This window comes from Falco peregrinus, chromosome 11, assembly GCF_023634155.1.
Source record: "Falco peregrinus isolate bFalPer1 chromosome 11, bFalPer1.pri, whole genome shotgun sequence".
Classification (NCBI taxonomy): domain Eukaryota; kingdom Metazoa; phylum Chordata; class Aves; order Falconiformes; family Falconidae; genus Falco; species Falco peregrinus.
The window spans coordinates 17,251,136-17,275,104 of NC_073731.1; the positions used below are offsets into that span (position 1 = coordinate 17,251,136).

Consider the following 23,969-nt stretch of genomic DNA (forward strand, 5'->3'; position numbering starts at 1 on the left):
CATGGAGTGATCAGTACCAGCAGAAAGCTTCCCTCATGACATAACTTGTACCTTGCCTTTCATTTTTAGCACACTGTTAGTGGCAGCAACTGGAAGCACCTGGAACTAACTGGTCTTCTCTGGTGTGGCAATTTCTAGACTTCTCACTTTCAAACTCTTACTATTCCTTTCAGCAAAAAGCTGCACAACCGGTGTAAGACATTGATATCAAACGATGGTAGCTGATAATATTTATCCTAATTTTGCGCTGTTATTTCTTCCTTTTATTAGCAATTGCTCTACTTATTCCCCAATGCATGTCGACATAGAGACCTTGTAATTCAAATACCAACAAATGCAGTTCTTGTACACATCACACACTCATATTATAGAATTACGCCAAACTTAGCCGTACATTTATATGGAGCCATTACTATAACATTTAAATTTTTTTAAAAAGTGTACACATGAAACAAAATGTGATAATTGTCCAGTGCCTATTTAACCTAGGTACCACATTATACTATATATCTGTAGAAAAAAGACACCCTTACCAAAAAAATAAATCACTACAATACATACCCTTGCCTTAGTACTCCAGTTATTAGATAAGTAGATACTGAAGCCCTTAAGATGGTTTTAGATAGCTAGATCAACCATCCCCAGGAGAATACCATTGCTATGATTTTAATGATATAACATAGATCAGCGAGGAAATTCTCTCTGGTTTCTGACATACATGCACAACTCCAAAGACAATCCTCTTTGGTCTTGTGTTCAGCTGCTCCACAAGTTCTTTTGCAAGTGGACAAGTCGTATCTAAACTACAGGCCATATTTTCTATGGGCAGGAGAAGCAAAGGTTTTGAAAGGATTACTGTACTTTGGTGAGGTCTCTTGGAAAACCACAAAACACATTCCTACATTCCTCTGCTTTATTTCACCTCCAGGACTGGAGCAAGCAGGCCAGGAACCAGCAGCCACACATTTTGTAGAAACAGAACACTGAAACTACAGGATACGCTTTTTGTACCATATAATCCAGGTATCAAAGAAGTAAAATCTGATCCTAGTATCTGCAATGGTTTATCTTTGTTTTAAGCCAGAGGCAGGGAAAACATCCGAACATGTAATTTTTAAGAAGCCCAGGACATGAATATATGACTAGATAGTACAGTTTAGTACTGTACTTCACAGACTTCATGGAACTTGGAAATGGATGATCGGGGAGAACAAATTTTAAGAATGAATACTTCAACAAACAGAATTAACATAGGCAGATACAATGAAATAATCTCAAACTTCTTAAGTGGACTTTTAGTTCTATAAATTTCATCCTCTGGAATAAATATTGACTTTTTTCAGCTTCTATTTCTGAAGCACAAGCTGAAATGTATTCCCTGTTTATCAACAGCATCAACAATGATGCAACTGTGAGGGCAGAGACAGCTGTTAACTGTACAGTGTTGAAGAGATGGTTGCCAACGGAGCTGACAGCCACAGCCATTAAATGTTGCCTTTTTGTTTTCCCATATTAAGGCAGGAACCTTCTTTTATGAAAAGAGAAGCTTTTTGAGATCAGAGCTCCTACTGACTTAAATGACAACAGGAGACAAAAGGTTGCTGACATAGCCATGCAACTTGGGGCCCAAATCAAGAATCATCAGGCTCCCAAAATTTTGCTTCTTGAAATAAATGGCACAACTTAAAAGCAGTGTTTTGCTTCTGTACCTAGAGATCAGTCACCTGGGTACACAGTGAACACACACTGTAGACACAACCTCTCTCCATTGCTTGCAGAGAAGCACAGAGCTAATTTCAATGAAGAATTGTTTTCCTTACCAGACAGGAAAGAATTTTAAATAGCAATTCCTGTCAACTCACAGAAAGAGGACTAATAAGATCTGTGGGATTTCATGGGATAAGCAATGTGCTGCCTTGTAGTGCTGAGCTGTAAAATTATCCGCCTTAGTGTTTTGTTGGAAATAACAGGAAAACCGTTTCTTCAGAAAATACAAAAACATTGTTGCTTAATACAAGAGAATGTCTTCTTATTAAACTTTCCTTATATGCTGTTTGGAGGAGTGTAAAAATACACAGTTTCTAAAGAATAAAACCCATGTCTCAAAGCACAATGTGAGGAAACGAAGTGTTCCAAAGTTAATCCCTTGCTACCAGTCAGCAGTAAAATACATAGACGCCTCTTTCTTTCCTCTGTTTTTCCTGTTCTTCACTTAACAGAATGTGGACAAGAATCAGATGAAGAACACAAGTTTCAAGTATGTTTTACACCATAGCTGCACAGGCAGCAGGTTGCTAAGTATAAGGAATCGTTTTCTTTTTATGGTGTAAACTGGCACAGCTCCATTAAATTATATCAATCTGTGCCAACTAAAATCTTGCCCAATAAGGAATGCTCTACTATTATCGTGCAATCCTATTTAATGGATGCAATTCTCTTTTTAAGGTTTATAATGGCATTAAGGATTAACTTTAGACAGAAAGATGTAAAAGAAGTACTACAACTACAGCAAAATACAAACCACCACGCCTACTATCAAAATGTAGACCCAGGAAAACAGCCTCATGAAAATTTATAGCGAAGTCAGCTTTAGAAGTAATTAGAGGATTTAACACCCTTGCACTTACAGTCACAAAAGTACACAGCTCACATCTGCAGCCCAGTTCTGTGTCTGCATTTGTGTGGCTAATGAATGACATGTATAACACAAACAGATATCTCACTTCTTGCACGACCAATGAGATAACATAGGCTCTGACTGTCAAATCTGTTTCTCCCTTTTCTCTGTGAAATAAATACCTTCTCCTAATAGTTACAATGGCTCTTACACTACACACTTAGCCAAGAGTTAAACTCTTCCCCTCCAACAAATGTTTCTGTGATTGAGAATAACAGAAAGATCAGTTAATATAGATTCACTGAAGAAGCCTGTGGATGACAAAGGAACACAGATCTTACAGACTGAAACCAAAACATTACCGAAAATCTCTTGGACTTCAGTGAAATTCAGATGCAGACATGAACATTGACAACAACCCTTTCTCTACGACATGCCAAAAAAAATACCCTGAATCCTAGATATCAGCCTGAATTCTACAGCTCAAGTCCATACATTTTAATTGCTGAACTGAAAATAGTTGAAAGGTCTGGAAACAAAAATTGATGCATGAAAGTATGATGTCAGCTAATAAAAAGTCATCAGAGACCTATCTGGGGGGAGACAGGAGAATGTGTGCAAAGGTCAGCATTAAATCCTCCATGTTCTCACTACACTGAATGGAACAAAAGAGATACTCCAGCAAACATTTCTGAGAGGTTTGACTTCGACTTCTGCTTTTAATCATCTGCTAGAGCACCTCCCTCTCTCAGCTAGAATGAGCCTGAAGATATTTTCATTAAGAGATCAAGATGAACATTTCTGCCGAAAGTGTTACCTGTCCACTGGTGTTAAAAGCAGAATTTTTCAAGTTTTATATAAAATTTCAAAATGTAACCCTGTATGAAGATCTCTGCAGGACTTTACCAGCTGCCCTCTTAATTGAAAGTCTCCCTTACTTTACTGCAGATGCTGAAAGAAAAATAGATATGGAAAGGTAGAAATTTTCCACTTTCAAAGAAGATGGAAAAGTGGAATAAAAACCTATGGGGATTGGCATACTGCTTCTGTTTTGTTTTACTTTTTATGTTCGGATGATACTAGTACAGAAAAAAGAATTTATGTCAGTGTCATATTAATGAAGTAAACCTGATTTCGGAAAGGCAGTCTGAAAACTGAAGTTGCCCAGTAACACATTTTGACTGATCAAAAAAATTGTGGCATTTAGTGACTCACATTTCTGTCAAGTCACTGAAAACCACCAATCAGGGCAGAAACAATTACACCAGAGTAAGACTGCTTTTCAGTCTTGTCTATGTGAACTATAAAATAGAATATGCAACTGCAAATAAAGGGCTTTCAACCTATCTTGATGATAGGGAAAGAAAGGCAGAGAAACAAGAAATTTTTTAAGTGGGTTAAATAAAAACATTGTTTCTTTAATTATGTAGTGCTTCCCCCACTAGTGAACATGCAGCATATAAAGTGCCAAAGTGATAGCACAGTTCTAGTTGGTTGGGTTTTCCCTGAAACATGAATCTGCAGTACACAGATTTATACAGTGTACAACTGCGTGGAATACAAACATTCTGTTCCTTTCCCACAAGCGGTGTAATTTATCCCAGGCCCCATTATCCTAACAGTGGCACTCTGAACTGTGCTTGAACTCCCAGCGGTGACTGCTCTCAACAACTTTCAGCAAATTCAATTTTAATCAAGTAAACCCCCCCCCCCCCCAAAAAAAAAAAAAAAAAAAAAAAAACAACCCATGAAGAGGACGAGGAAATCGAGTAATGGAAGACTCACTGCTTTTAAAATGCTGACGGCTTCTTTACTGAGCCAGACTGGATACAAGACATCATCGTGGAGGATGGATTCAAAGAGATCGTCTTCATTGTCAGCTTCAAAGGGGGGTTGCCCAGCCATCATTTCGTACATGAGAACACCCAGAGCCCACCAGTCTACTGATGGGCCGTATTCTAACTCCTGGAGGATCTGGTACAGAAAAAGAGATTGGATTGAATAGACAAGTTAGATAAAACTCTTGGCTGCACACTTGCTGTTTCAACATAATACACCCCTTCTTTCCAACAGCGCCTAAGCAGGACTAAATCCCACACTGATTTCAGCAACAGCAGGAAGGCATGGTTTCTTACCCAGGCAATTTGCACTAAACACAGCTAAGTGTCAATGCATAGTTGTTCTCAGAAGTACTGACTGAATTTATCAGTCCCCTGAGTAAAAGAGTATGCCCATGAGCAAGAGAGCTGTATATCCTTCCAAACTGTTTAAAGCAGGTCACGCTATAGGGGGGAAAAAAGATCACATATACAAAACAGATTGGTGGAAAATGTGAAACATTTCCTTGTCTCTATCTTGAACAAAACAAACTGAACCAGCTTGTAATGCTGCATGGCGCTCATCAGAGAGATTTATTCTAGTCCTTTAGGTAGGGCTGAAGGAAGCCAAAAGCATTTTTGTTCAAGTTCTTTTTACAGCATTAAAACGCTGTATAATGCATGGCTGTAGTACTCACTTTAATTTCCCTCGCTTTCAGAAAAACTGGCTACCACTCCACAACTTTTCATGTGGCACAAATTCAACATTGTAGCAAGTAAATTTAAGTGGGGAGTGGAAGGTTAGCATGATGGAGTTTTATTGTACTACCTGGTGTTACAGAACTAGTGTCGTACAAGTTTAATTCCTGGCTACTTTTCACTGAGAAGCTTGTAGTTTGGCTGCAAAGTTTCAGCATGACAGGGGACTGGGAAAAGTAGAGTGGGCAACTGTCTAAGCTGTCTGCCTTAAAATGAGTTAGAATGGCAACAACTCCACCACCCCCTTAAACAACACTAGCGCTACAGTCAGAAGACATGTGAGCTCAGTGCTGTATTTGGGGATCATGACCAACATAAAACCAAATTCAGTCTTAACATAAAACCAAAAATGAGTTAACATTGAATACAGAGGTCTGGATCCCAGCCAGATTCTTAGTTGAATGGATATTACATTTTATAGACTTTAATTACAGAAATTTATACTCTTCAAAAATGCACTTTTCAAGTGTTCTGGGCACTCTTGCAACTCAGGTATTGCTAAAGAACAGAAAATTGAAACATACCACCACGATGCAAGAGAAATAGAAACAGGAGATAAACTTCTGCAATTAAGATGACAAAACGGAAGCCTGAGTTACTGACTTCAGTGAGAACAGGATTCCACGTAAGAGTTCCCCGGATCTTATTATTGCTTTTTTTTCACTAAAAATTTCCAAAGCATTTGTCAAAGGACTCAATTAATACCCTGAATCAGAACAGAATTCATATGAAACCAAAACCATCACACTGGTATTTATTTTCTTTTAAACACTGTAATACTTTTCAAACTCTGTAAGACACACATTTATATCATGATGGTTTGAATATGATTCACACCTTATCACTTGCGCTACCAAAGCTTGACAGCCATGAACACTAACAATAAAGTTTTCTAATTTATCTTCTCTAACAAATAATAAACTAACATTTTTCCCTGCTGCAAATTTATGGTTGATGAAAGACAAAGCAATGACACTTTTACATTAAATCAGCACACTGAATCTTCAGCCAGAAGATGCACAGGTTACTAACTAAACTGAGCAAAGTCTGCCTAGAAGACTAACTGTACAATACCAATTCATTTTAGGCACTTGGAAATCCATCTCATAATATTACAACTTAGGCTATGTAAAACCTGCGTGATTCTCAGCCATTTCTTTTACTCAATGAATGGCTTGAAATTACTTTGGGTGTTGCCAATGGATATGCAGCATACATATGGAAATTTTCTACCTTTCTATGCAAGTCTATATTTGCTGTTCATCCATATGATGAGAAATACCACAAACACAGTATCTTTCACTCACAGATACTTTAAAGAATGGAAAAAAATTATATTCCCACAGGGACACTAGGCAAAATGACACCAAACATATGGTCTCTTCCATATGAATGTGCCCTTCTAAGTCTCATGAAAAATTAAAAAAAAATAAATTTTAACTACTAAAGACCAGTGCTGGCAGTACTCAGTTGCGTCTAACACCTTAAAGGCTAGTAAGTGCTTTCACAATAATGCCAAGTCAGAGATGAGTGTATGGAGAAGAATACTGTTAATTCAGGAAACAAATAATAGAAAAAAACATGCTTTGTCACTTCTATCAATGTGAAATACTGCTTGTGAGCAGTAATCAATTTCTGCAAGATTACCTAGGCAAAACTACACCACAGCCTAGTTTGCATCTTCTACTGTTTTCATCTACATGCACAAAGTATCTAAAATTACACATGTAACAGTCTGGTGAACGATAATATCCGTATTCTTAGTACAGTGCAAAAAAATACCTCCGGAGCTATATAGTCAGGTGTGCCACAAAAGGTTGTGGTGGTCACTCCATTCAGAATCCCTTCTTTGCACATCCCAAAGTCAGCCAGTTTACAGTGGCCTTCTGCATCCAGAAGAATATTGTCCAGTTTCAGGTCCCTGAAATAGAAAGGCCGAAAATTAAATCAACTCTCAAATTTTGATCACGTACTCTTGAATTTAATCATAAAAACACGGAATATGACAAATAGATGGTTTCACAAACACCACTGAGAAACCATTCTTCACGTGTGCATGAAAAGTTGGAAGCAGTCACTAAACAGGTCACCTAGTTAAAGGCAATAAGGAAGCAGGCAATGACAAGCATTTTGCAAGACCAGACCTTTACTCCCTGTTTAGCTGCATGAAAACACAGTTGTATTCAAGACAGCATGGAAAATGTTTGGAAAAGAGCTCAGTCTTGTTTGCTACGAATCTAACTTTCTATGTGAAATAGGTCAACAACGTCTTATGAAACCCTTCTCAATTTCTGCATTAGCACAAAGTAAGGCGTACCAATTAATCTATACTCTGTCATATGGGTTGAATTAATAGGCATTTTCAGACTTGGATTATTTTGAATTGGATTCTTAATGCATACCAGCAATTCAAAGTTCAGATTGCAATGAGAGGGATGAAAACCAACAGTTCTCATCTTTGGGAGCATTCTTTTCTGCAGTTTAAGCCTGCTCAAAAATAATCTCACAGGAATATTTTGCATTCATTGTTAAACAACACATCTTAGCAGCTGTCTCTGTCTCTCCATTGTACAAATGTCTTTGTGTCAAAACCACACAATTCTTTGGTTATTAAACTGGGTGAGGTTAAAAACAGGTTGAGAAAGGGATATCCACCTTTCCTGTCTTGCCCTCTGTACATTTTCTAAATATACCATTATGGTCATTGCATGTTCCAACACAATGGATGCTAGGTACTGTTTAAGTTACCTGCCACTTGCTTTAGACTAAACTACAAAAGCCTCTAGAAAGTCAGTGCATAAAAGAACCCTCACTTGCATGAAAAGACACCCCAATTAAAAACATTTTATCATGTATAATTAATAAACCAAGCATAAAACAAAGGAACCCCCCCCCCCCCCCACACACACACACTTTTATTGCATGGATCATTTTATGTTTATACTCCTGTCTAGGCTTTAGGTACCTCTGTCATGTATTAAAAATACACAGTAATAAATGAAGGCATTGTATGTATGAATGCATACAAAGGTGAGAATCAAAAGCAGAACACATGTCTTTGGGTGAATTTGTAGTAACTTTCTGATCAGAACTTTTTTCCTAGAATAATTAGAAAAAAATCCAATAGGTAGAACTGAAAAAAAAGTGTGTAGGCAAGTTCTAAATGAGATAGAGGAACAAAATCCTATGCTGGCCTCTGTAAAACAAATTGCACCCCAAAAGCTTACAAAAAGATACAGGTTTTTTTGCAAAAGTCCTTTATGCCACCAAATTCCACCTGAGTGAGGAATGAGAAGCCTTCACCTTAGTCTGAAGATTTCTTTTGGAGAAACGTCTCCCTATCAGACACCAGACTTTGGAATTGCAGGTGCTGCAACATGGTGGAAGCTTTCACACACATTAAATGATTAAACAACCCTTCCAAGGCTGCATTATGTTAAGGGGTTTTGTGGACATGTCCAAGGCTACAGTAAGCTGGGATTTTCCCAGAAATGCTCTTTTCTCCCTATCAGCCAAATTTCAGTAGCTAGATTTTATTATTTTTTTCTTTTGACACTTTTTCAAAATTTTCAAATATGCTGGCCCACATTTAACATATTTCTTAGGCATGCACACAGGACAACATAAAAATCAGGTATCTCTGGCACACAGTGGACTTAGTACTCAAGGTCTGCATAATCATTGGACATTTGTGCAGTAAATCAGACACTTCTTACAAAGAGGTTTGTGCATGTACAAGAAGTCTGACATGGCAAAACAAAGTCAGATTTACCTGACTAACAGTAAATCCACTGTCTCCCACACAAACTAGCTTTACCAGATATGCTTTATGTAGCTGAAGCATATACTGGCTGTAGAAATGCTTGTTGCAAGCAATATGACCTACACCAGACTTGGCTATCTCCAGATCAGTTATGCTGCTCTTGTAGGTCCTCAGCTGGTCACCCATGTAAGGTCCCTTGAAGCAGACTACATGTTTTATCATTTCTTAAGGTCATCCTTTTAATGAGTTCCTAAATAACCCAAGATCCAGCTGGCTACAAAATAATCCCCTACATCTAACCATTTAACCCCTCAAATAACCACCTTTTCCCATCTCTGGAAAGTGATTTGCAAGAATTGTCCAACACCAATGCAAGGGCAGATATCAGCAGCTTTATTCCCCCAAGAAAGTCAAATAAACAAAATAAAGATTCCTGCTCCAAACATCATGTGCACTCCCAAAACTGCTGTTCCCATGAATTACAAGTGTTACAATCAAAAGACCTCCATTAAGACAAGACTGTAATATAAAGTACAATGTGATCAAGGAGAACAATAGGACAAAGCTCTTGCAGATGGAAGAAGGAAATAAGCTTGTAGCTGTTGCTTTTAACCTTCCAAATGCACTGTTATCTTGAATGTGCCTAAGCTAAAGAAGAATACAAGCTATATTTCAAAAAGTCAAGATGTTCAGATAAAGAAATCAAAGTATAATTATATTTGATGTAATCTTGGAACCACTTTCAGCCACCATCTCAACAGACTGTTAAGAAGATCATAATACAAATCATTATGACAGGAACAGATGAAATTGAAGAGGCTGCTCAGAATTATGGAGTGGTTTGGGCTGGAAGGGACCTTAAAGATCATCTAGTTCCAACACCCCTGCCGTGGGCAGAGACACATTCCACTAGACCAGGTTGTTCCAAGCCCCATCCAACTTGGCCTTGAACACTTCCAGGGATGGGGCATCCACAGATTCTCTGTACAACCTGTTCCTGTGCCTCACCACCCTCACAGTAAAGAATTTCCTCCTTATTATATCAAATCTAAATCTACCCTCTTCCAGTTCAAAGCCGTCACCCCTTGTCCTGTCGCCACATGCCCTTGTACAAAGTCCCTCCCCACTTTGCTGCAGGCCCCTTTAGGCACTGGAAGGCTGCAGTAAGGTGTCCCCGGAGCCTTCTCTTCTCCAGGCTAAGCAACCCCAACTCTTTCAGCCTGTCTTCAGAGGAGAGGTGCTTTGGCCCTCTGACCATCTTCATGGTCCTCTTCTGGACTCACTCCAACAAGTTCCATGTCCTTATGTTGGAGGCCCCAGAGCTGAACGCAGTACTGCAGGTGGAGTCTCATGAGAGCAGACTAGAGAGGGGGAGTCACCTCCCTTGTCCTGCTGGCCACACTTCTTTTGATGCAGCCCAGACATGGTTGGCTTTCTGGGCTGCAGGAGCACATTGCCAGGCCACATTGAGCTTTTTGTACACCAGCACTCCCAAGTCCTTCTCCTCAGGGCTGCTCTCAATCCATTCTCCACCCAGCATGTATTGCTTGGGATTGCCCTCACGCACATGCAGGACCTTGCACTTGGCCTTGTTGAACTTCTTGAGAAGTTTAATACCAGTAGATTTTTATTATCACAAAGCGCATCATAGTTTCAAAAAGAAATTTGGAAGAGGCTAAAACAACAGCAGCATGGCTCCCATTAACATACAGATGGGAGGTTAAGAGGTAAGCTGGGAGTCTGCCAAAGTTCCAAATTCATAGCTAGCCCACAAGATTATCATAGTCCAGAAAAGTACTTGCATTGAAAGCCATTCAAAACCATTATTTCAATTTAAAGTTGCCAGATTTAAAAAAATAAAAGAACAACAAAAATCTGAACAAGAAACCCCACAAAAAAAAACCCCCTAATTATGCAAGTTTGGACAAAGAAACCTTAGTTAGCTAAATAAATGCAAGAGAATAGGTCATGTGCTATTTAGCACCTCACAGGAAAAAAACAAAACAAAACAACCCCAAACCTAAACCAAAACAGACAGTGATGAGGAAACAAATGAAAAAGTAACAGAAAGAGAGTTGTCAAGGAAGGTTGTCTTTTCAGAGCAACAGTGTCACTGGAAAAACCCTATAAATTTTAGTTTAAGACCCATTATCTCCCCAGAACTGTTCTAAGAAACAGCCAGTTCTCCTACATCTCAAAAAGCTATCACTATCTGGAATGTAAATTAATTGTCTGTACATAACGATCCATTCTGATCCATTTCGTGTTTTATTTGGTTCCTGGTATTAGCGCCAGTTGTCTACCTCTAAATCAGAGCACACCAAATAATAAGTGTCCAATAGCTCAATGACAAAGGTCTATTAAATCCTTCTTTTTCTCATTTTGCATTCCTTTTGTAGGAACTAAGAAAGTCATCTGTGTCTGACAAAATGAGTTCCTACAACCTGAGTAATTACATGCAACTGCGAACAACCCAACCAGTTAAGCCAGGAAAGTGCCCAGATCACTTGAATGCAGTAATGCTACATTAAGCTATTTCTCTCCTTTGTTTGTTTGCCAAGGCACTTTGTAAAGTCAGTTCAGTTGACTTGAGCAGTCAATTGCATAAAAATGTTTTGTTTTTTTGTTTGGTTTTTTAAAATATTTTTTTTCCTCTTTCTCAGAGAGCTTGGAACAGAAATTTAAGCCTTGGTTTCTATTTCTGGATACCTGCCAGCACCACAATCACCTCAGAAGCTGGAATGATTGGCAGGATCTCAAGAAAGGATCAGGATTATAACAGAAAGGTTTGTGCAAGTCAGAACAGCAGGTAACCTGTGAGAAAACTTCCTCTACGCTCATTCCTTCCTCCACCCACCAGTGCCATGAGACCCTGACTGCCCTGGCTTCCTACAAATGCTCAGTGGATGAGGACGTCGCAGGACTGGGTTCTTACAGCCTGACTCCCAACAGCCATGATAACAGTGAGATAACCACCTTGTATGCGTGGCCCTGTGTGTCACACATGTCATTTCGATAACAGATTATTTTTGTGTTGAAAGTAAGGCAATTAAACAGTCAAAATGGGTTTTGACCAGTAAAATCAGAAAGTCTGCCAAACATTACTAACAGTAGCCTTTGAACATGGTAAACATTAGTGACTAAATAAATTTATATTTGAAGAACAAGATCAAGTAGCTGAGAAACATGATCACAAGCTGGTTTAAGCAATCACTTTACAATGAAATATATCCACAGCATCTGCTTCCACTCTAACTGTTGAATGAGCAACAAAACTACAAAGCAATCACATTTCACAGTGTGGGTTAGAATGAGGCATAATAATTATCTACAAATAACAACACTGGAAGCAAGAATATTTCTTTATAGGATGAAAGTTCAGTGAAGGACTGTACCTTACTAAACATCTATAGAACATCAAAGAGGAAAGATTCACAAGCAACACAAGTCTAAAGTACGTAGCTATGGAACAACCACTTTATTTTGGTGGCTTTCCACTGCAATAAACCCTTTCAATAGTGTATTTGAAACCATTACCATTGTTCCCCTGCCTGGGAAAATCACATCCTCTCTGCAGGCTTTAAATAGACAAGCTGTTCACAGAAGAAACCACAGAAGATAAAAAGGAAACTTTCCCCAACAACATAGAAAACCATCAGAATCATTCCCTAGTTACTCCAGTTATTGAAATTCATAACTGAAGGTAATATGTTTATTATATCAATTAGCAATTTCAACAAGATTAATTTTCTCCCTGATTTAATTAAGGTAAGACTTCCATATTCCTAGAATCACTTTCTAACTTACTCAGTGACATCCAAATTGCTTTTGAGATAAAGACGCTCACCTGAAACAACAAGTCTCTCCTGTACCCAGCAGATTTATTCTTTACTATATTTTTAGTTAAAGTTGCATTTTCAACATGAGTTGCAATCACAAGCAGTAAATATCACAGAACTTGGATCATTTGCAGCACACTCTGAAATTGCATTTTCTGGAAGACTGATAAATTCACCAAAATCTTTTTGTTTCTTCAAAACCATTGGTGTCCTCAATTTATCAATAATGAATGTACTAGGTTACAGTCTAAACAAGATAGTCATATATGGAACTGGTCAGAAAACAAAAAGAAATGTCAACAATTTTAATATCCTGATGTTAGCTTCTTTAGTGATTAGCTTTCACCAACTTAATCTGTTTCAATACCTAAACTACAGGACAGGTACATTAGGACTGTACTCCACTAGTGGATTATTTTGTTGCTTTATTTTAGACACAACACATTAGCAAGGCTTTTTGCCCACCCCCCTGCAACAGATCAGAGATAAATGGGAAAATCAAAAATGTAACTTCTAAGAAAACATAAACTAATAATTTTTTCCCATTTGAAAAAATGTACGGAAAAGAAGGAGCCCATACTTTCTGATGTTACTGTGCATAAATATGCTGTAACAGCAGTGTAATTCAATGTTTCTACCAGTTGATGTGACCTCCCTTGCCCATGGAGTAAGGACATGCACTGGACTGTTCATGCTTATAAGTGGATTCATGACAGTAGGGCAGTTCTTGTTATCAGGGAGGAGCAGGGGGAAACCTGAGTGAGACCAATGGCGAGAAAAAGATGGTTCTGCTGCTTTTGTTTTTGTAGAAGATCTCAGGAAGTTTTGCCTGTGTTTATGTGTAAATCTTGGAATTTCTCTGCTTTACTTTTATGTTGGCCCATTAAATAATTGTTTGACTTATGATACACATTTTCTTTGTCACTGTTACAGGACTTGATATCATCAAAGAATGAAGACATTGTCTATCACAAAAACTATAGCAGAGCCATACTCAGCAACAGACAGAAAAACCTGCTGCACAGATTTGAAAACCGCTGGTTTTCAGCAGTGCTATGTTTGGAATAAAGCGAATCCACCTCATACTGGTGTGTATCAGTATGTATAATGGCTAGAGGCTCATGAATTAAGAGCACAGACTTGGTTTCAAATAAAGCCAGAGCTACTATAGCTACTTTTAATTGAAGAAAACAGTGATAGTTCAGACAGCAGGGTAAACTTTAATGGGAAGCGCTGACTTTTAATGTGACCATAGTGACACTGTCAGGCATGTTTATTTTTAAAAACACACACGTTTACTTTCCTTCGATAACACAACATCCATCACCATGCCTGTTGCACAAATATCTTGTGGACTAGGGGGGTGGCAGAGATGGGAGGAGGGATGTAGCAAAAGGCAGTTTGCTCTCTACCCACCAAGGACATCAGAAGGAGATGAACACACAATTACTATCTGTGGCTTTGCAAACCCTAGCTGTTACAAGGCAAAAGTATGGCTTGCACAATGTATAACATCACCTGCTCCAGCAATGTCTACCACTGAGAGAACTTTCAGGTCAGCAAGGTCCTGAGACGGAAAAGGTGGCTGCGTGTTCATTATGTGGCCCTAACTATTTACTGAAGTCTTAATGATGTATTGAACAAAGGTTTAATATTCATTTCCAGTAGCTTAAGGAAACCAATGAGTTTTCTGGTAGCATAAAAACATTTTCTATAAAATAATTTCCATTTATGGCTTTTTAATGGCTTTGACCAGAACTTTATTACAATTGTCGGTAGCAGTGTAGGACATTACAGTGCCTGATCTGCTTATCTCGCTATGCGAAGTTTCCTTAAAATAATGTGCAGACAAATAAATATATCACACTTAACAGCTCTCCTTTGTGTGGCTTTTCCTTTCTTATTATTTCCACGTTTTTATTTGTGAACATAAGTGAAACGCGTACAAGTTCAAATATGCGTTATGTAAAACATTCTCAAAAACTGGGTAAGCACAGAGGGAAGCGTTTTGTATTTATTTTTCAAGAGAGGTTTGCTCTTTACATTCGCATCACACTGCTTTATAAACCTCATCCTTCCATGACCCCTACCTGGGAATGCAATGATTTTTCCATGTCCTGAGGCAGGCATGGGATGTAGCACTACAGCTGTGCCTCCTGACTTACCCTGCTTATGTGCTTTGTGCTGGATCCCAGTGGCAGCTCTGCCTTCCCACCGCCTGCAGCTTTTGCCCCAGCCATCACAAATGGAGCTGCCTTCATATTAGGCCTATTGTCCAGGACAAACAATCTGCCTCAGAAACTTGCAGCTAAACTAGACAGCAAATGATTTTCTCATTTTGTAAGGCTTCTTGAGACTTTACAAACCATTTGTGTTTCACGCTGGGTGAAAACACAGACTGTCCAAAGCTGTTTGTGAAAGTAGCGTGCGAACAGCCGATGGCCAGCTGCTTGGGCCAGCGCCTGGCTCGGAACTGAGCGGAGCTGCCTGGCCACCCCGGTCCCCACCACCCCCAGCAGCGCCCTGACGTTAAGGCTGTGAGCAGTTCTCTCAGGTTATTTCCTTCCTTCCTTTCTCGTTGCCTCCACTTTGGTTAAAACCACCATTTTAAACCCTTTTTTCTTGAATAATTTAGCTGAAAAAATTCTAACTGGCTCTACATATTCAGGCTGGGAATGACGGGGTGAAAGCTGTGCTACCACTGATGATATTTACTTTTTCACCCTCTGCTACAAAGCCCACGTGTGAAGTCATTACTAAATATGTAATGTGATAAACCCCCATCCTCACTGACACCTCTGTGATCCCACTGAGACAATAGAGTCCCCAGGCTTATCCGAGGACTGACTCAAGCTGCGGTATTCTGCTCTGTGGGGTTCAATGCTTTGAGCTCTTATTTTTATATCTCAAATAACGTAAAAATAAGATTGCATATTATAACAATAGGTTAGGTGGAGCGCAAACAAAAAGTGCCTACTATGTAAGTCTATAATCCTTTTAAACAAAACAATACTAAATCGTTATTTGATAAAACCACTTGATGAAAGGCAGTGAAAGGATGGCATGAAGCTAGAAAAGCTTGTCAGATCAAGTCTCAAAAACTCAGTCCTGAAAAAATCCAGCCAGAACCTTAGAAAGAAAATGTATCCGTTGACACATTAAGTTCAGATCTGTTCAAAAGTTTTTCTTTGGAAACCAGAAGCAATGGGGTTTTTTCTGCAGTGACATTAGTAGGCAGGATGAGAAAATCGCTGTCATTTGAACAATGGAATACAAATTATGCAAACACAAAGAGAAGAGTACTTGGGTTTCAGGCATGCAGTTTCTGTGCCTAACCAAAACTATTGAAATTCTTTCTTCTCTTCTATTTTTGTGTGAAGCTTTCGTAAGCAGAACAGAAAAACACACAGCCAACAAATGCTGTCTATCCAGGTAGCATCTTACATTTCTCTAGCAGTTCTCACTCATTTGCCTCAGCAATGAAGCCTTGTAATTCTTAATAACCCACAGTAAGGATATATTACTGCCTTATACCGATAATGGGAAAGATAGAACAAAAGTATATAATGTAATCAACCACAATTCCATTCATTTAAAAAATTTACCTTAAACATGAAAGTATCTAGAGCTTTGAAATATTTTGCTCTGGTTTTATGGTAATTTTCTTTCCTGTATTTTCCAGGATTCTGACAAAGATATATCCCATGAGACATTAGTTTAATTGAGGTACCACAGTCTGTGACAGGCTCCCTCCATGGTCATCTCCATAGATATCTCTGAGTGGATGATTCATGGAACATGTGGGCTGCACAGTTCCATAAAGAAGCCTACCTTCTCCACTGACTGTAAATGCACTCCAGGACAAGCAGGATCCTGACTTGGAAGCTTCAGTTGCATTCCTAAAGTTAGGTGAGATGAATATGAGCCTTTGTGTATATTTAGCATAAGCTGCTTCCCAGCTTCCTGTCTTCCAGATAGAGATTTCATTCAAATCAGTTGTAAAACTTCTATTTTTTTGTAGGAGAAAGCCAAACAAAGGCAGATTTTTTTAAGAGAGACCTGCATTCATTTGTCTTGTTACTCATGGTGGAATTGCCACACACACACACAATTTGCTAGGCTTTGAAGTTATGACCTGTAATAATTCTTAATTTTTCTCACTTAGGTCATGTGGCACTCTCCTGTGCAAAACCTCCCAACATGCATTTCCATCAAAAGCCAGATGTTTAATTGCTCTGCTTGGACACCCCAAATAAAGGGCTACAAAACGTTATTATTCTACATTGTTTTAGGTACATAGAAAGAGCATTCTAAAAAAAACCCCAACAAACCCAACAGAAGAAAAGCTGCTACTGTAATCAGCCATGATTGAAGGCATTTCCTGTATTTTGCTATCAAACCGGTTGTTTTTTCCATTACATACTAACTGAACTTTAGTAAGGTCAAGACAGCAGAGAAAAACAGGATCAGAGTATCTTTAATCAACTAAAGTCGAGTACTTCAGTCACTCTCTTTCAGATGTTTAGTCCTGGATCTCATCCCACATCTCCAAATTTCTTCCTTAAATCACAGATGCATCAATCAGGTCAGTCTGAATTTATGATTTAGATAGTTGTTTTCAATGGCATTTAACTTGTTAGCCTTACACTTCCTCTAGCCTAAAGGTCAATCAACCTCACACTGCGTAACAATACCAATATTATTTTAGTATGATATAAGTCCAACAGAGGAGATGGATTTTCATTCACAAGCACAATACTGGGCCAAAAACTTCCCTCAGATGGAAGCCTATTGTTTCCATCCTGCTGCCTATTAAGATCAAGTGTAAGTTTTGACATTACTATTAAACAAAAGTCAAAGCTACAATAGCATAGTTTAATTTGATCCAATCCTGTACATTGTCATCCTGCTGCTACATGAAATGCAGACTGTTTAAAGGTATATAGCATCCCTGTTCCGTGCTCTGACCCTTTTCCTTTCCTGGAGAAAAAGTCTTTTTTCCTTCCATGAATGCCAGATAACATTCTTTTACTTGCTAATGTAACACCAATGTTGACACCTCCCTCGGAAATGACCAGTTCCAAGCATACTGTTGACACACTGAAGAAGGGAAAAGCATGCTATGCCATGTTTTCCTAGCAGCGACTAAGAAAACCACGTGCTTTGGTTCAGTTCCGTTACGTAAAGGAGAAGACCGGCCTGCCCAGAACACTGTGGTAAGACTGAAAGCCAACACATCAAGTAGCCTTGTTATCTACCTGAACAGAGATGCACAGCGTGGAGGCTGCTCAGTGCTAGCAGATGGCCTCCAGCGCTCACCTTAGAGTCCTGTTCCCCCTTGCCCTCCACCACTTTTCAAGCTTCAAAACTTTAGTAAACATTCACTTTTTAATTCAGCTAAGGTTGTTGATCAAAAACTAACGACACTCACATAAATACCCATTATTCAGCCAAGGGAGCGGACCTTCAACATACTCCAAGAACACACAGTGAATATGAAAAGCTCTTAAAATGTTACAATCTGCTTTTAAAGGTAGCACAAATCTTTTACATCCTCAGTAATGTTTATTTCGTGCTTCTCTTCAGGAACAGACAGAACCACCGTTAGATTTAGGGAAAAACTGAAACGTAGCAATGCTGGGAACCTACTTTACAAATTGAATTACTCTTTCTTTCATTCCTTTGAGTAAACTCTATACACTCTGTATACCTCTAAAGAAGATACGTTAAAAAAAAAAAAAAGGGGGGGGGAGATTTTAGGCTGGCAACCACAATATGGGACATACAATAAGATGTCCAAACACAGGTGATGGAGTAAATCCTGAGCAGGTCACTAACGCGCCCTGATGAGCTGACATTCCAGTGCCTTTTCTGTACTAGTCAATGCCCTCTGCAGCTTTATGATGCCCAGAAAGTGGAAAGGAGAAAGGCTGCTGAAGATTTTTGCATACAGTGTTTCTTTTTATAAAAGAAACAAATTACTCAGAATTCTCTTCCCTATGTTCCCAAGGGTGTCCTTAGCAGGGAACAAACACAGCTCCTAGCAGTAAGTAGGCTCTTGTTAAAGCTCCGTATCATGTCTCCATGGAGAAAAATGCTTTCTTAGTCAGAAGAAAAAAAGAAACTCTGCAGTGAACTTTTGTACAGACACTGATTTTTTCCAACCTCACTTTAGTCTCAGTTCAGCCTCTTGGGTCTTTTTATGGAAAGCCTTTCCACTGAGTGGAGCATGTAATATTACGCAGCATGAACTAAATAACTTATATAGCATAAATGAAATTATGTAACTCAGCAAAAATGTTGCTTCCAACAAAATGTTTACTTATATGGAATCACTAGAAGAAAGATGTTAATAATTTCTGCTTCTATTCTGATTTCAGTGGCATAGTTCACATGCCTAAACATCTTTTTACACAATCACGTGGTCTATGCTTGGGAAAGATATGTAGGATTTTCATTTAAAACCTTTTCTAACCCTGCTGCATTTATCAAGGGCTCAAAACAGCAGCAGTCAACAGCAGTTTAACATATTTCTGCAGAAATTCTTGTAAAAACAGTGAGTTCAATGTATTTTGTTTTTTAACCTTCTAAAAGCATTCTGTTATCCATATTTGGCTGTTTCAAAATTCTGTAGAGTTAACAATTTTCTGTTACGTTTGAAGGAAGGTTACTGCAGCAGAGGGATTCTGGCAAAAATAAGAATAATATTTATTATTTTCTGTAAAGTATGAAGAAAATGCCTGAAAAAATGTGAGTTGCTTGCCCTTCTATATTGATCTATGCATAAAATAAACTCCTAATGTTGCTTCCAGACAGAAGTCACAGAAGCTTGTGCTTTGGACTGATGGTTCCAACTTCAAACCTTGCCTCGATATGTAATTAAAAAGGGTATATATGATAATTCAGAGAGATATATTTTTACAAGATACTCTTTTCAAATTATGATTGTGCAGCAAAATCAAATTACTTTCGCCCCCCTCCCGCCTGTGCCAGAAAGCTGCACAAACATTCCTCGAGAACCTTTTCTTGTGGAGAAAGTTTCAGCTCCAGCATTGTTTCATATGCAGCTTCTGCAGACTTCCCCCATCTCCAGAAAGCACGTGCTCAGGAACACTACTTTAGCTGTAATGCTAACATATAATATAATCACTCAAAAAATACTTACACAAGGCACCCCACTATTTTTAATTAATATGAATGCAATGGAAAGATGAGTCATGGGTTACTCACAAGAAATAAAACATGGCATGACTTAGGCAATTTAGAGTGCATTCACTTCTGCCAACATTAAGGTTAGCACACTGCTATACCAATTTACCTTCAGCTGTGAAGACAGAGAGGCTACTGAGAAGAGCCTAATGGTCCAGCCCAAATGACAAGAGAAAGACAATTCTGAATACAAGATTTGAGAGGATAAAATATGATTTTTATCTGTAACATTTGGTACTTACTGGGTAGTCACTGCACGTAAATACTAGTTTCCATAGGTTTATAATGTAAAAACTATTGACCAAAGTGGGCTGTTCTTGAACAATGCTGTCAACACTAAAAAAAAAAATATTTTGAGTGTGAAGAATTATTTTTGTAACTTCTATGTGCTCAGCCACTAGGTCTCTCTTCAGAGACCTGCTAACCAGACTCTATGCTCTGATACAATCTGAAATTATCCTATAAAACTTCCAGACAGTTATGGGGGCAAAGACTAGCAAGCAACCTAATTATACAGCTTACAGAAGAACTATTTTACATAAAGTTTCATTACATTATATGTTCAATAAAGTCTCTTTGCATCTTTCTGACAGATTTAAACTGAGCACACCAAGTACAATTTAATTCTATTGTAAAATCGGTTTGCTCTTCTGGTGTCAGAAAGAGCTTTTACTGTAAATGAGAAACCTGATTTTTAAAGAAACAGTCTCTTATACACCAGACAGCAGCCTCTATACACCCATGTCATGTCATAATCACATTTATAACATTTTTATTGTGTACTATCACATTCTGAATTCCAATTAAAAATGAACTCATTAATCTCTGATAAAATTATCAAAACACTTTTAAAACAAAATGAGAGAGAAACTGCAGAAGTTATGCTATATCCCAAAAGACATACATACAATGTATTAAACTCAACGTTGCCCAACCCTGAAACAAATTTGGATATTAGAGTCTCTGTAGCCAATTTGTAGCATTTGTTAAGACATGATAGTATGGCAAACGAAATATTAAGGGGCACTGTAGTATGACTCTCAACCCAGACTGAGACTTTAAATGATGACATGAAGTACTCCATCAGCAATGACAGAACTCAACCCTTTACTGCCCACTCTGCCCCAGGCATCATCCCTTCCACTTTCTTTCATACCACCACGCTACCATTGCTGCAATTACACAAACAACCGTTTGACCACTTTTTAGATGGATCCTATTAAATAAGGTGTGTAAAAAATAAACCCCATGTTCTATGGCAGGATTTTGGGATTTTAGCCTAATTGTCTCTTGGATTTGGTTTATACAGACAATTATCTTGGTCTAATGAAGAGCACCCATAGCTGAGCCAGGGGAAAAAAGACTGTAGAGGTAATGACTTGTACCAGGTATGTCACTGAATTATGTCTTGCTTTAGAAACTATAGCTCACTGATATCAGTTAACGTTTCCTTGTTATTACTACACAGAGAATTGCCAGGATGCTGTTTCAAAATTTCTTCAGACCTTTCTGCTCATGGGCAGAACAACTTCCACCCCATCAGCTGATGTTTTAAAAATCATAACCAAATCCTTTTCCTCTTGGGTCACCCACAGAAAACCAGAACTTTTGTCATACTGCACGTGCAAGCATACCACTGGCTCTGATCTTGTAGCAGCTGACAAAAAATCCCCATCTTTTTCTTTTGTGAATTTTCAAAAACCTGCCTAAAAGAGAAACTGCCTAAAAGCAAGTGTTGCCCATAAGGTTTCTCTCATCTCCGCTTGGGGCATTTCTCCCTCAGTGTCTGTGGAAACCAGCTTATGGAGTTTTGGCAGAGGCAGGTCAGGCAGCTCGCAATGGACTGCCCTCCGCCATGTGCAAGGGGTATGCTGCCGGGCTGCTCCCGGCTGTCCTCGTTCACAATCTGGGGATCCTTTTGTGCTCTCAGGTATTTAAAGACTTTCATATAAACGAGAATCAGGGCTTCATTATAATAATTATGTCGTCTTTAGACCTATTACAGATTATCAGCAAATGAACTGGCACACATTGGGTATACCTTTTTATGTCCTCAGTATACAGTATCATAAACACTTGCTGTCCTCTTATTAGCGGTTAAGTTTGGTAAATATGTACTCAGGCAGTTTCTTAAGTGCACATTATTTTTGTTCTACAAGTACTCCTTTAGAGCTGCTTCAGATTTATTGATGCTTGGAAGCTTTTAAATATCCATTAGCCAGTTAATTGACCATGGCAATTCCATCTGACTCATTATTTGTGTGTGTTAGAACATATTTAGGCATTTTTTTAAAATGAGTGTTACTAGACCATAGGATCTCCCTTGGAAACCCTACAATAAATACCTGGTAAAGTGCTATAATGTTTATTTGTTACTACTTAATTTTATCCTTAATATTCCACGTTTTGAACATATGGAGTTCCTCCGTTCAAGTTATTAGTGACCAAGCTTTCTTTGGGTTTATTTTTTTGGGTTTTTTTTTTTTTTTTTTTTTTTTTTGGGGGGGGGGTGGTGTGTACTACTTCTGCATTATTCAGTTTCATACCACAGTGTACCCCTACCAGCTGCGATACTGGCTGCCTACTGTTGAAGCCATCCCACCCTTCTCTCCCCTTGAAGGGGCAATCACATGCCCTGAGACTGGAACACCTTGCAAAGAATACTTTCACAACTCCCACTGTCAAATCTACATTTAAAAAAATGTACACAACTGTATGTACTATTTGCATTTGACATGTTCTGAAGAACAGTATTTTCTGTGACTTCAGTATATCAGTAGAAGGAAATCAAAGTCTGGAGGAAAAAGCATACCTATATAAGTGTTGGCACTATTTCTGGCCTCTCCCCTTCATTTTTTCTCTCTCTCTGCTGTTTTGCAAGACTGACTACTGGAAACAAATTCGAGAAGCAGGAGGCAAGAAGCGAAGACCTGTTAATGTAGAATTTATTTTTTTTTAAATCTGAAACATTATACCCCCAACATAAGCGGTCCTGGGGCTCAACATTCAATTTGGTGGTGGCAGGAGAGTGTTTTCCCTGGTGCCATCTATCCCTGGGCGTACCACAGTGCAGAAACCACACAAGCTCCCATCTCAGTAAAAGCTGGCCGTGGTCTCTCTGCCATTCCTGCTTAGTCTTGCTCCACATATGCCGCCTCCACATGTACTCGATGGTGCTGAGCTGATGAAAGCATTGTACTTCTTGTCTGCTGCTCAGGGCAGCTGCTTGTTCGGACTCTGTGAAACACTGGCAGCAGAGGAGAGGGGCAGGCATTACTTCTGACACAAGAAGGTAAGTGAAGTGACTCATTACCACTCTGGCCTTATTCCCCCTCACCTTTCCACTCATTTTCAGCACAGCCATGGCCATCTGATCCATTTTTTTCTACTTTCCAATTTCCCTGGTTAGACGGCACCTAGTCTGCCCAAGGTCCTTCTGATGTAATCCTAGCACTGTTTAGTTTGGTAGCAGTAGAGACTTTGGTGCGCTCCCCAAAATGCTGGGGTTCTTACTGGCTGCATTTTCTCTGGCTTAGTTCATTAGGCCATTTTAGTTAACCTCCTGGGGAGCAATATTATTTCTGTTATCTTACATTTGAATACAAGTTGTCAGCTAAACAGACTTATGTAAAGTTTTCAAAAGATTCAGTGATAACTCAGTTACGTTAGCTTTCAGATTAGCTAAAAATCTCATTTTCCACAACCTTTTGCAATGGTAGGCAAAATAACATTTTTTACTAACAGTGCATTCTCAAATGTGATGATTTTCTATTTTAAAATAAACACACTTTCAAACTGAAAAGTCAAACCAAGGTCCCAAATTATCCAGGTCCCAAACATCATGCATCTGAATAGTCTCACTGAATCAAAATCAGCCTACGAATACAGTGATCTGCACGCAGAAATGTTTGCTGGAGCATCTAAGTGATAAGCTCTTTTATAATAAGGAGGTGGATAAAGGGTGA

The 23,969-nt window shown here is 38.8% G+C and overlaps 1 protein-coding gene across 3 annotated transcripts in view; it reads right to left on the reverse strand.

Moving 5' to 3' along the window:
• Nucleotides 1-23,969, reverse strand: part of PRKCE (protein kinase C epsilon) — a 293,743-nt gene that overhangs the window by 23,251 nt on the left and 246,523 nt on the right. For all 3 annotated transcript variants that reach the window (XM_005238684.3, XM_027788618.2, XM_027788617.2), the window contains 2 exons: nt 6,976-7,114; nt 4,403-4,591 (listed from right to left, as the gene is read on the reverse strand). In XM_005238684.3, coding sequence (XP_005238741.1) covers nt 4,403-4,591; nt 6,976-7,114 — 328 coding nt within the window. The remainder of the gene's footprint in view (nt 1-4,402; nt 4,592-6,975; nt 7,115-23,969) is intronic.